The sequence below is a fragment of the Brachyistius frenatus genome, unplaced genomic scaffold (assembly GCF_029030835.1).
Source record: "Brachyistius frenatus isolate BFR_SWC_R1_liver_20210118 unplaced genomic scaffold, ASM2903083v1 Contig_15, whole genome shotgun sequence".
Classification (NCBI taxonomy): Eukaryota; Metazoa; Chordata; class Actinopteri; family Embiotocidae; genus Brachyistius; species Brachyistius frenatus.
This window is the reverse complement of record NW_027210614.1, coordinates 4,844,972-4,858,723: the sequence shown is the minus strand read 5'-3', so window position 1 is coordinate 4,858,723 and position 13,752 is coordinate 4,844,972. Positions and strand designations below refer to the sequence as shown.

At 45.4% G+C, this 13,752-nt stretch overlaps 1 protein-coding gene across 1 annotated transcript; it reads right to left on the bottom strand.

The window, feature by feature from the left end:
* Positions 1 to 1,361: 1,361 nt before the first annotated feature.
* dld (deltaD) lies at positions 1,362 to 10,234 on the bottom strand. Its single transcript, XM_069693703.1, has 12 exons — positions 9,772 to 10,234; positions 9,287 to 9,589; positions 8,382 to 8,442; positions 7,127 to 7,384; positions 5,573 to 5,633; positions 5,331 to 5,461; positions 5,043 to 5,212; positions 4,704 to 4,920; positions 4,414 to 4,587; positions 3,595 to 4,324; positions 3,171 to 3,426; positions 1,362 to 3,075 (listed from the first exon to the last, which is right to left on the bottom strand). Exons 1-12 carry the CDS (start codon positions 9,823 to 9,825, stop codon positions 3,070 to 3,072), a joined length of 2,421 nt encoding a protein of 806 aa, XP_069549804.1. The 5' UTR covers positions 9,826 to 10,234; the 3' UTR covers positions 1,362 to 3,069.
* Between the last annotated feature and the right edge of the window lie 3,518 nt (positions 10,235 to 13,752).

Here is a 13,752-nt window from a genome sequence, read left to right as displayed (position 1 = left end):
CACCCATAATGGGACTCTGTATCAATATATAAGTGAATAGATTAACTTGTGTAGACTATGTTCTCCATTTTGACTCTTACTTCAATCAGCCAGGCCATGACCTTTGTAAGTGTGTGTGTGTGTGTGTGTGTGTGTGCGTGCGTGCTCGAGCTAATGTGCTCCATGTCGACACTTAATACAGTTTGTCCTCTGTAATTGTAGAACATTTCTGATCATCTGTCATCCAATTTCACCGTCTTGTGTGTGTGTGTTTATATAAGACTGCAAACCAGATGAGTTTCTTTGATGACTACTTCTACGCTCCCAGTGGTCGCTAAATGATACATACACACACGTGTACACACACACACACACACACACACACACACACACACACACACACACACACACACACACACACACACACACACACACACACACACACACACACACACACACACACACACACACATACTGAGTAGTCAGGCAGGGGCAACCGGGACTAAATCCAGGCTTTTGGTTTCTCTCTCCAGCTATAAATACCCCTCTGTTTAAAAAGATCACACACACACACAGACACACAGACACACACACACACACACACTGATACTCATGTCCTCTTGTAGATAAAAATATCTCCTTCTCAAACACATTAAGGTACAGATTAATATAAACACACACACACACACATATATATACTCTCTCTCTCTCTCTCTCTCTCTCTCTCTCTCTCGCTCTGTTACACACAAACACACAAAAAAATACTCACACACACACACACACACACACACACACACACACACACACACACACACACACACACAAAGAGATGGCTCTGGCCTCAGATGAGGCTAGCTAAGCGGTCTATGATTATGGGGTGTGTCTTTGTCTCATTTCGTGGTTCCACAAGGAGACAGTCTTCTGCTGCGTCAGACAAACGCACACACACACACACACACACACACACACACACACACACACACACACACACACACACACACACACACACACACACACACACACACACACACACACACACACACACACACACACACACACACACACACACACACACACAAATACCACTTATACTATCACTTAGTGACAACAAATCCCTCAGCTTGAACTGGTTTGATCGCTTTTTAGAGGAGCTGCAAATTTAAAAATGGCTGCTGATGACTGTATACATTTATTTTTTGTTTTTGCTAATAATGTATCACTTGAGATGATGAACACACAGCAAGACCTTGAACCAAGAGTGTCTCTGTCATGATCAGCCTATTATTGAAACAAACATATAGCCTTTAAATATAAAATCATTCAGGACCAGATGTGCTATATTTCATTCATATTTTATTTTGGAAAAATATTGCGCTTTTTTTTCCAGTAATAAAAATGACAGGCTCTGTACATACGACTTTTCTCTTAAATACAACACAGTCACAGTGGTCTCAAGTGCCTAACACAGACATGCATACATACATACATACTTACATACATACATTATCTGCCAAATAAAAAAAAAATCCAACTTAAATTATAACAGGTTCAACAAAAACATCACAACAAAATGGAGCACAAATAATTACATGATTAAATTAAAAGAATACATCTTTCTTTAGATAACAAATAAAATAAAAACTAATGGACCTAACCAACGGCAGGCAGGGTGATGGTGTCCTTGAATTGGCTAATAGTGGAAGACCGGGAGTGAAGGGAGCAGGAGTGGGCAGTGCATACATTGACACCATACACAGGCATTACCTCCTCTGTACATACACACACTCACACAAACACACACACCTCCATAGTGCAATGAGGTCTTGGCAGTTAAGACTAGTCCTTTATAGCTCGGCCTACTTGGGAAAAACAACAGCATCATTAGAGGTCAGGAAGCCCAAACTGTCCATTTTAAATTGCTGCAAGATTGATGCAACATTAATTCCACTGAATCCAGGTGTTTATTTTTGTAAATGGATTGTAAAAATACAGAATAAAAATGACAGATGAATTGGCAATACACCTCACTTATGTTTTGTTTGGTTTGTTTCAACTAGGTCTCCTTTTTTTTTTGTCCTCGGATGCTGAAAGTGTTTCCTAAGTTGTCCTGCCCAAAAACATTGCCCTGTGTATCACAACCTTTAGGGGTCAGAGGCCAGTATGGCCCAACAGAATCCATGTTGGATCGATCTGCAGTCACTACTGGAGTCTTCAGTTTTCTATTTTCCGCTGAGAACCAGCTCAGCCGACACTGTTTCTCTGTCAGTGCTGCAGAGTTAAAGATGTTCAGCAGCTGTACAAGTCCCAATGTTATTTATTTACTTCTTGTTATTATTTCCAGGAAAGCTCCAATTGAGATTATAGGAATGAATTCTTGACATTAAATAGACTTCAAGTGTCCAGGGATGTCTAATGCTGCTCCACTCTACTCTGCAGCACTGCACAGAACATGAACTATTCAATATCTATCACAGATTTTACACTGCATTGTAAAACCACAGCACATAACAGTACTACAACAGTACTTCAAAAGTTCTCAGTACTCCAAAGGTACTACACTGTTCTTTCAATCAGTACGCCACGGTACTACAATATCATCGGTCAACATCCAAGTCAATACTCGACTGTTTATCAGGAGAGGAGAGTTCATCCTGGTCCGAGCTGTAATTCTTCCTTTTACTGCAGAAGACATTAAGCGCGCTCTTCATCAGTTCTGCAGCAGTCTTCATTTGACTGCATGAGTACTCTGTTAGCACCGTTTCTGTACAAAGTCTGTACGAGTGCTGGCAGCGTCATCCGGTGCTTCGTCTGAGTCACTGAGTCAGCATTAGACCTACATCCTTTGAAGGTAAAAAATACTCAGAATTCAGCCGTAGTACTACTGTAGTACTAAGTCCTCGCCAAGTAGGTACTGACTGTGCGCTGGCTAATCAGCACCTCGGCTCAAAGTCCTCTGGTAAATCCCAGGGAACAGCAGCAAACAGCAGGAGTAAAACCTCCTGGAGACAAGCTGAGCTCTACTGCTCAGGGCTGGTGTGTGTGGACCGCCATCGACCGGAGGAACCTGGTCCGATCGCGTCTTGACTGGTATCATACCTGTAATACGGAAAGGAAAAAAAGTCAGCGTCTTTATGGAACTTCAGTTATTTTGTGTGTTTTCTCGCCAGATAAATCAATGTTTGTGCACTCACCTCTGTAGCGATGATACATTCATCTTTCTGGTCCGATATGACGTAGACTGACTGGTATTTGGTGTCGGTGGTACACTGGTACCGGCTGTCAGTGGGACTTGGGTATTCAACATCACTGGCTGACTGGAATTTGACGTCACCAGCTGACTGGTATTTCGGATCACTTGCTGCCTGATAGTTCAATTCAGTGGATGACTGATATTTTGCTTCGCTGCAGCTTGCGGACTCGACCACTTGTTTGCTCTCTGATGCATCACTGTAGGAGGAGGGACACAAACAGATTCAGAAATGCTGTCCTACAAACAACACATGTTTTGAGTCTATTCAGGGTGATACCTGCATCTGAGCTAGCTTAGTTTAAGGCGTGCACCATGCAAAGCTGAACAACAGAAATATGTATGAAGTTATTTTGACACCTGTGTACCTGTTCTGTCTCTTCCTGTATCTTTCTTCTGTTTCAGACTCATCCAGCATTTCACATTTGGCTTCTGGCTCATCGTGCTCCTCCTCTTTACACAGTAACAGCTCCTCAGGCCGCAGCTCGTGGACCAGGTTGTACTCCACACTGGGGTAGCGAGTCTTAAAGCCGTTCTTCTCTGGTCCGTTGAGCCCGCTGATTCCACTCAGGCCACCCAGTGACCCAGCAAGGTCCGAATGGTAATCTACCTTCTTGTTGGTGTTTTTAATTGACGTTGTCATCATAGCACCGAGTTCCTTGTCACTGCGGAGACAATTGTTGGTGGTCGTCAGGTTGTTCATGGTCTCATGGCTGTCACTGTGGACACTGTCACTGTGGTGACTGTGTCGCTCCTGCAGTTTGACCCTGATGTAGACCACCAGCACTGAGCAGCCGATCAGGACCACAAGAACGAGGAAGATGCCGGCGCACACTGCAGTCCACGGAAATCCACTGTTCTCATCCTCCTCATCATCAGCATTTCCACTTTCGGGGAAAGAATAGCGCCGATCTGGTCCATCTACAACCGGCTGACCCCTGGGAACCTCAGGTAAGAGGAACTGGCAGTTGTGACCGCCGTAGCCGGGCACGCAGGCGCACACGTAGCGACCGCCGCGCTCGTGGCAGGTGGCCCCATTGTGGCAGGGGTTGTGATGGCAACGGGAGATCGGGGAGCTGCAGTTCTTGCCAGTGTAGCCTGCAAAAGGAGTTTTAGAGTCAGAAAAACTGCTACAAAACTACAGAAAAAACAAATGTAGACACAGAGGAATCAGAGTGTTGTCAGACCTGGAGGGCAGGTGCAGGTGTAACCATTCGCTCCCTCCTGGCACGTCCCACTGTTCTGACAAGGGAAGGACAGACAGTATCCAGAGATGCTGCTGCTATCCTCGCAGTTTGGACCTGAAAATCCCTCGGGACACTGACAGAGGTAAGAGTTCACCAGATCCACACACACTGCACCTGCAGAGGAGAGAGGGATTCAGACAAAGACCAAGATTAGTCTACAGATATTTTAATTCTAGGTTTAGGCTTAATTGTAGGTGCCGGTGAAGTTACTGACACAGAAGACAACGTACCATTTAAACAGGGGTTGGAGGTGCAGTGATCGATTTTCTTCTCGCAGTTGAAGCCAGCGTATCCATTCGGGCACTGACAGAAGTAGCCACCTTCAGGGTTGTCAACACAACGCCCATCATTGAAGCAAGGCCCATCTGCACAGGTATTGGCACTTAACTCACAGTTGTTGCCATAGAAACCAGGAGGGCAGGTGCACTTATAGCCATTGTCTTCGTCCTAAATTGGAAAGAATGTAAACAGTGGTTACACACAGGCTTGTTAGGATGACTGTACTTGCTTTTTTTTTTTTTTTTTTAAACATTGCCTCTCTGTCTCTCTTCCTCTCACGGGATACTCACAGTGCAGCTCCCTCCGTTGTGACAGGGATTTCCAGAACATTCGTTGACCTGGATCTCACAGCTGGCACCCGTGTGTCCAGGTAGACAAGAGCAAGTGTAGCTGCCCTGGCCAGTGTTGGTACAGGTGGCTCCATTAAGACAGGGTTTGTGGTGTGTGCAGTAGTTCAGATCTGGAAACATTAACAATAAACAACATTAATAAATAACAAAGTGAAATAATGAAGCAAAGAAGGTTGATCGCATAATAGAAGGGCCAAACCACAAAGTTAATTTGTCAGTAAAACTCACCCTGGTTGCAGAACAGCCCACCCCATCCCTCCTGGCAGTTACATTGCCACGGTTGTTGGCAGGTGCCATGGAGGCAGCCCGGGTAACGGATGCAGTCATCACAGTAACGCCCACTGAAGCCGACACGACACCTGGAAACACAGCATTCATTTAGATTTGTTAATAACAAGGCGAAGGGCGATTGTTTCATATATTTATTCATTAAAATTAGGGACCCATCAAAGCAGTTTTGTTGGACTTACTTGCACTCTCCGGGTTTATCACAGAAGCCATGTTCTTCATCACACCCAGGAAGGCAGATTGCTGCAGAGAGGAGACAGTGTCAGAGAACTCATGGGAAATCCAGTGCGCTTCCCCTCCATCAATGTCCATTCACAGAAAGCCTTTTCAAACTGCTGCCTGCCTGCCTGCCTGATTGGTGCCCTGGTCTTCTTGTTTGTTGGCTCGTGGGTCTTTCAGCTTGTCTGGTGGCCTCTCTGTCTGTCCGATATGTTTACCTGCCCAGCTGTCTGTCTGCAGCCTCTTTTATTCTCTCTATTAGCCTGTCACAGAGGCCTAATGTTGATAATTAAAAGTCGTAATAAACAAATTTAGCTGCCACACTGGAAAATGATCATATCTGGGGCGGTAATCAGTGTCATCAGGTCATTCTTAACCTTAGGCTGACGTATGCTCGTCTTCTCAGTACTGAAAAAGTTGCTGAAAATATTCCCTTTAGCTTTTACAGATAAACAGGGAGCTACAACAGTTTTAGTCATCAAACGGGGGATCCAGCCAACAAGCCCTCTCTTTTAACATGGTTGCTCTCCAACACAAAAGCCTCCAACACAAAGCCTCCTTTCTCCCCTTGACTATGGGTCAGAAGTCCCTTTTCTCACCCTTGGCCCTTCTCCTCTTCCCTCTCCCTCCTCCTTCTGATCCTTCTCTCCTCCCTTCCTCTTCCATCCACCTATCCCCTCCCTTCTCCTCCTCTCTTCCTCTTCTCCTCTCCTACATTCTCCTCTCCTCCCTCCTCTGCTCCTCCAGTCTCTCCTCACTCCCCTCCTCCTCCCCCCAGGGCCAGCTGGTCTGTGTGGAGCTAACCACCAGACAGCTGCTCCATTGTCTCCTCTCACCGAGCAGCTGCCCCCTCCACAACAATACACAACCCCGCTTGGCCAATCACCAGCTCGAGCCTCAACAATACGGGACCCCCACTTGGCCAATCGGGGAGGAGGTTTGGGGCGAGGAGGCCCCAGTGGTCTAATGGAAGGCACGCGGCCTGTGAATTACTGAGGAGCCACTGCGGCTCATTAGAAAGGAGGCCTCTGGTGCTATGGGATAACTAACTGACGCCTGTTGCACACGGGCCCCGCATTATGAGGTGGAAAATGTCCCTAAACAATAAAGACAGGCAAATGACTGTTGGGGAAATGAACTTTGAAAGGTAGTTTTATCAACTTTGGAGAAATGGAAAAATTATTTTCCTCTTTAGTGTTGGCAGTCTAATAAAAAAAATTTGAAGATGGTATTGATTCCAGTTGGTAAAGTAAATTTGTATTATTACTGCATTAGTTTGAGGCATTATTTTGGGAGCAAGCAGTTTATGTAAACATCAGCACCTGCTACAAATGCCTGTGCTGCTCCTTCTTCTTATCTATCCCAGCAGCAGCTATCAGTGCATTTAAATATTAACTAGTGCATTACTACTAAGGTGAAAAAGTGTTTGTTCCCTTTATCTCCCACTTATGGCCTTTCCTCAGGTGACTCCACACAGACTGAACGATAGTGATGGATTAAAAAGCAAACCCACTTACGTTCTGTGCAATACGGTCCTTTCCAGCCAGAGTTGCATATGATCTCTCCACGCTCTCCGCAGGTGAAGTGTCCAAAAGCATCGTCTCGGGGCCGGCAGAAGACGGAGCAGCCGTCGCCGTAGTAGTGCTCATCACACAGGAAGCGGTAGGAGTAACGCAGCTCCGTCCTGCCGGATGTCTGCATGTCCTTGGACCACTCTTCTCCCACAGTGAGGTGACGCTGAGTGGTGATCCTGCTGATCAGACGCTCTGGGTTGTCTGTGAATGTAAGTCACACAGCTTGTTATGGGTCATGTGTTGTTACTGTTTGTGTTGTGATAGCTAGCAGCATGTAGTTCTACTAAAAATCACCAGCTTGGTGCAATGGGGGAGTTTTATGTGAGCAGCACCCTTTCATTGCATGAGTTATCAATTATATTCCTATTGTTTTCTACAGATCTCAGATTGATGTATCTTTCTCTAATATAAACTTGTTTACTTGCTCTTCAACAGCACACATGTTAGTATTTTTGAACATGAGGCTGCCATTACTATTTTTTACTGGCTCAAAGTGGTGGACACTGCTGTCTGAATTAAAACAATGCTTCTCTTGTGAACTGTGTTTCACAAATGGAGACAGGTTACACCATAAAAACGGTGGTGTCCACCAGAGATATTTATTTTGTCCATCTCATCCACACATACTTTGCACTGTTGGTTCGTCATCCTCAGTGCAGAGGTGAGAGCAGAGCATAAAGATGTCAAAAGCAAATCTCACCACAGGGCAAAACATCAGATCGCCTTTGAATTAAGATATTTATCATCATGATCCACAAGTACATCTACATGAAAAAACATGTCACTATTTACACAAAAACAGGTATTATGGCAGAAAGTGGCTGTTGGAATCAGTTTTTCAGCATCAAAGATGTTATATCAAAAATATGGTGTACATTTTGTTTAATAGAATGAAATATGAGCCAATTTGTCACATTGGGGCAAAAACATCAGATGATAATTAAATGTCTTCTATTTGTACAAAAATATCTACTGTATGTGTGGGGTACAAAATAAGTGAATGTTTGGCTCTTAATTGGGTGTCAAGAAAAGGTCTTAGATAACAGAAATGTGAGACATTACTTAAACTTTGTGTGTCCTGTCATCACTAATGACTGAGCACGAAGTGAAAAACATGCCACTGCAAGAAAACAAAGCCACTATTAGCATTCTGGTCTGTCTTTGAGTTACACTGCTGCCTTCTCTGGCTGCCACCCACCTGTTGTCAGGTCGTCCAGGGAGTCAGTGTGCAGAGCTTCAATGATCAGTGAAAACGTCCCCTGAGGAGAGACAGAGAGAGTCAACAGCTGCTCAGCCTGGAGGCCTCCCTCACAACCCAGAGCAGCAGAGGGCCATTACGAGGCCTCCCAATAAACTTCACAGCCTAATTCCCGTGTTGATTAGGGGCCTAATAAGGCCTGCTACCTGCTCATTTTTCACACCCTTGCTACTATCACACTCTGACATTGCCATAAAACCAAACGAGGCGGAATTTCACGCTGTGCTGCCAATGATGTGCCAACTCAGAGGATGTTAAATTTCCCACCACGGCTGTTCGGAGGAGAGAAGCGTTTGGTGAAACACCCCCACCCCTCGCTCCCCTCTTTCCCTCTCTCTCCCTCTCTCGCTCACACACACACACACACACACACACACACACACACACACACACACACACACACACACACACACACACACACACACACACACACACACACACACACACACCCTCCTCCCCTTCCCCGTTTTATCCTCCCAAAGAGCACAGAAATACTACAATAGCCCCTCTCACACACTGCTGACAAAGACCCTCACAAGTGTTGAGTTTAGGAGCATCTGTTGCGTTTTGCACTCTTCAAAGCTAATATGTCCCACTGGAATAAGACTACAGTAATTTCAGTCTGTCCTTGGTTTTCATTCACCCCCTTAAAATGCATCTATATCTGTCTTTACTATAAAATAAATTTGGTTATTTTTAATACCCAACAAGAATCCTTCAGGTTAGGTTAGGCTAAATAAACAAAAATGTAGCCTACAAAATCTTTATTATCACTAAGTGGTGTCTTATTGATTAAAAGATTAATATTTTATGAATACTAATAACAATCCTCATAAAATACTCACTGGCCATGTGAAACCGAAGGAGAAGTTGATTGGGTTGGTGAAGCTGTCCGCGTTGGTCTCCGGCACCTGGAAGGAGTTGGAGCCCAGGACGGGAGTCACAGCCCCGCCATAAGTGCAGGGAGGCTCCGGGGAGACGTTGGCTTGATAATGCTTCAGACAGACCCGAAAGAAGGTCTTGCACTCACACTGCTGGTGGCCCTGCGGATGCGCGGAGCCTCCTGGGCAGCAGTTTGCGTTGCCCGTGATCCCCTTCTTGTTGAGGAACTCCTGCAGCTTCAGCTCAAACACTCCGGAGCACAAAACCTATAACGCACACACACAATCAATCAGTCGAGTGTGTTTGAGGCAGATGACTTCGGGATGGTTTTGGAAACATGGGCATTATTCTTAAGCAGGACATATTTAAAACATACTATTATCAAATAAATATATAGAAACACAGTGTGCATTTTAATATCCTTGTTATATCTTTAAATTGGACTTACCTGGCAGGTGAGTAGGGAGAGATTGACAACCAGGAGCAGACACAGGCGTCCCATTGTGTTGACAGCCCCTCAACAAGCAGTGAAAGCTCCACAGGTCCGTGTAGCCCGGCTCAAACAATCATGGAGAAAGTTTTAAAAGATTTCCGTTGTTTCACAGTCAAGGTGAGATTTTGACGCGCGCGACGGAAGATGAACGTGTCCTTCTGACTTGTGCCCCTCTACTTTCCCATAGGAGGCGTTAGTTTCTGACAGAAAGAATAAAAGTTTTACTGTGTAAAGTAATCCTCAGCAGAAGGATCCACTTGAAAAAGCGTGAATGAAATCCCCGATGGAAATATGTAACAGTTAATTCCAATCAGTCGGTGTGGAGGCAGCTCTCGATGGCCTTGTTTATTTTTCCACTTGATTGCGCATGATATGCTGATCCTAAACACAAAAAAACAAGTCTCCGTCCCTGTCTGCTTCTCTTGGTATAACAGTGCGTATGTCTGATGGGTCTCCTGCCCTGCGCAGGGTTTTATACCAGGCCAGCAGGCGAAGGGTAATAAGATGCAAATGAGCCCCTCTGCTCCTCTTCTTCCCCTCCCTCCACCACCACCACAAGTCCGCCCCGGGGCCATCACAAAGAAGGGGTTGGGGGGCGCAACTTTTCTAAACCCGCCCCCCTCCTCTCTTTCTCTCAAAGGGACAGACCAAATGGCTAGTGAGCTGTTAAATGTGCAACAACCCCTTGTTTCCCCTGATGTCTCCCTCCTCCACAACACACAGGGCCCATTTACATTCCGTCAAATTCTTTAACCTCTGCACGAAATCCTCCACTCCGTCAAGAGATTTATACTCGCAGCAGCCAGTCTGACGGTGGCTTCTCATATTTTGGGGTTATGGCAAAACCTTGGCTGCCCTGCTCCCTGCATGGCCAGCCGGCCAGCCAGCCGTCCCAACTGCGTTACAACGACCATCTGCTCCACCACATTCCTATGGTGTTACCCCTGCAGTGGTTTTCACATGTTCACACCCCCAAAACAACTCGATCTGTTCTTATTATCTTATCTTAATTTCTTGGCTTTGATACCGTATATCTCTCCACGTGTGCACTCATAGAGACATTTGCAATTTAATAATGTGCTACATAGTCTACTTGCGTTGTTGTTACTCTGATCGGTAAATGAAAAGTCAAACAGGGCGTTATCATCTAGAAATGTCAGATGCATTAATTTACACTATATCATCCTAAATTCCCAAATTCCTATTTACTCTGACTATTAACAATCTTAAATTATATGTTGAACCATTTAAAGTGGATAAAGACCAGCTTTACAATGTGGGACCGTAAAATATTCTCTGAAAGAAAATCTAAACCAAGTGCGCAAAGACGCACCAATGGCCACAGGCCAGTACACCTAAACCGTTTTCACCGCATGCCGGTGTATTTCCCTCACTCGCTCTTTGGTAGAGGCAGTAAAAAAGACTTGGTGGTGTGTCACTCGCGTGGCTGTCATTAAGGGACTTTGTGAGGAGAGAGAGGGGGAGAACGACGAGGAGGGGAGTCATAGAGGGAGTAAAGTTTTTTTTTTTCTTTGGGCTTTCAGCTGTATGGTAATTGGGCCGGCAGCACCTGCTCTCCCACAATAATACAACACCAGAGAGAGAGAGAGAGACACTGAGAGAAATAGAGGGAAAGCATGGCCGGTTACATAAACAGTAATCTTACAACATGTTTGATAATTAAATATTACATTACCTACATACAGTTACATGAGATAAAACATTACAGACTCGGGTTCAGCAAAGATACCTGAAAGTGTACGTCTGTGGTCATGTGGAAACAGGACACTAACGTCGCACATGGACCCACTGTCTAATTTGCATATGTATGTATATCCGCAGAAAAATGAGAGGAAGAATGCGCACTTGTTGGCATGATGTTATTATGCGCTTAACTCTGCATGTGAAGTAACAGAAGATGTTCCGAAGCAATGAATATTGTCCCAACTTGTATTAAACAGTCTCAAACAAGTCCTCGAATGTGATGTGATTCTGCCGATGTCTTTAGCTATATATACTATGGGTTTATTTGTCATAAGAAATCGAGGATGGCTATTAATTACAAATTAATAATTACAAATATAAGGCTGCTGATAAATGTGGTACCTCTAAAATAGATCTGCACATGTTTTATAATGTGGGGTTATGGCTGTTCATAAAAAAAAGGAAATGAAAGAGCTGGGAAGAGAGTTGCTGATTGGACAGTTAATTGGGTTTTGGTGCCACACTTGTCGATCAACCCAACCTTCACAACACATTACAACAAAGATCCAAAGAAGGCAAGAAGGCCTTCTTCCTGAATTATTTATTTATCATTGTGTCGGAGCAGCAGTGGAGCCCACTGGAGAGCAAGCATCAGAGCACTATACCACTTGTAATGTTTACACACACACACACACACACACACACACACACACACACACACACACACACACACACACACACACACACACACACACACACACACACACACACACACACACACACACACACACACACACACACACACACACACACCGGGAGGAAGGGGTCTTAATTAACAACTCTAATTGAAGCTGCTCCCTCTGCATGGCATCACTGTTTTTGTCTGCTGCTGTCTACAAACAAGGCCTTCATTCACAGCTTCACATCTAACATATGGACAACTCTCAGCCTGCCATGTCAACACATATAGTGCTGTTGCATTGCCGTGTGAGAGCTGGAGTCCCATCACTGCACCAGCTTGATGGCCGTGCTTGGCTATTCCCTATGGGTAAACGTGTGGATGCTTAATGTGGTTGCGTGTCCATGATGTGCTCTTTACACCCCTTGAGGCTGATTGAAAGGCCGTTAACCTTAAGCTTTAACACTATTATCCTTGCCTGCCACAGTCTTTCCAGATACCAGTATGTGTGTTTAGCTGCAGGACGCTGCTCCGAGCTGCTCATTTCATTTAAGTTGATTTCAGCCCCCTTGTCAATAGTCTGCAATGCTCCTATGTGGCGTGCCGTAAAATTTCTGTCTTGAAGCCTTTTATTTACACTCATCCCAACTTTCAGAGGTCCCCGGCACTCTTTCTCTCCCTCCCTGTATTAGGCCAATATACTATCAGTCATTCATCACCATGACGTGGCACACATTTTCCGATTACGCCAGCAAAGCGTGACTGAAAGGCATGATGGGATGGAAAGTGACCCCGCCCCCCCTTCACCAGCATCAAGACGACATTTTCCCCTAAAACATAATTTATGCCAGGAGATTCTCTAATTGTGTCTTAAGGAAACAGCAGAAAGTAGTTCCTCCCCTCTGATCCCTCCTTGTGTGTGTGTGTGTGTGTGTGTGTGTGCGCGCGCGCTTGCGCGTACATGTGAGGTTAAAAAATTGTTTAACTGGAGGTCGATTGTTTAACTGAAGTGCTTTCCTGTTGTCTATGTGTGTACGTGTAACTGCGCGTGCGCGTGTTTGTCAGTGTGTGTGTGTGTGTGTGTGACCAGGAGCTCTGTGACACGCAGGGGGAACAACAAAGGAAGAGGTCTCGCGCCCCGCCGCCCATTCATCCCTTTCTCTTGCGAAGTAATTCCCATTGATTCCCATTGAACGGCGAGTCGCGAGCCCCTCGGGGGAGAACTGTGTGATTTGTGAAGGGTCGCGAGGACAAGACACGCCCCTCCTCGAGCCCCAGCCATCTGCTCACCAAACACCACAACACCAACCAACAACCAAATGGCTTCCCTCATCTCTATCTCTCTAGTCTCTTCATTTCTCAGTTCATACCCTCGTCTTCCTCACTCTGTCAGTCTGTTTCTCCCATCTCTCCGCCATCCCTCCATCCACTCCTTCATTCTTTGTCTTTATCCTCCAACAGAAAAGGCCACATGCCTCTGGAGGTGAAACTACTAGTTGCTCCCAGGGCCACACCACTGAGTGGAGGCATGCAACGGGTATGAGGTGGCCATA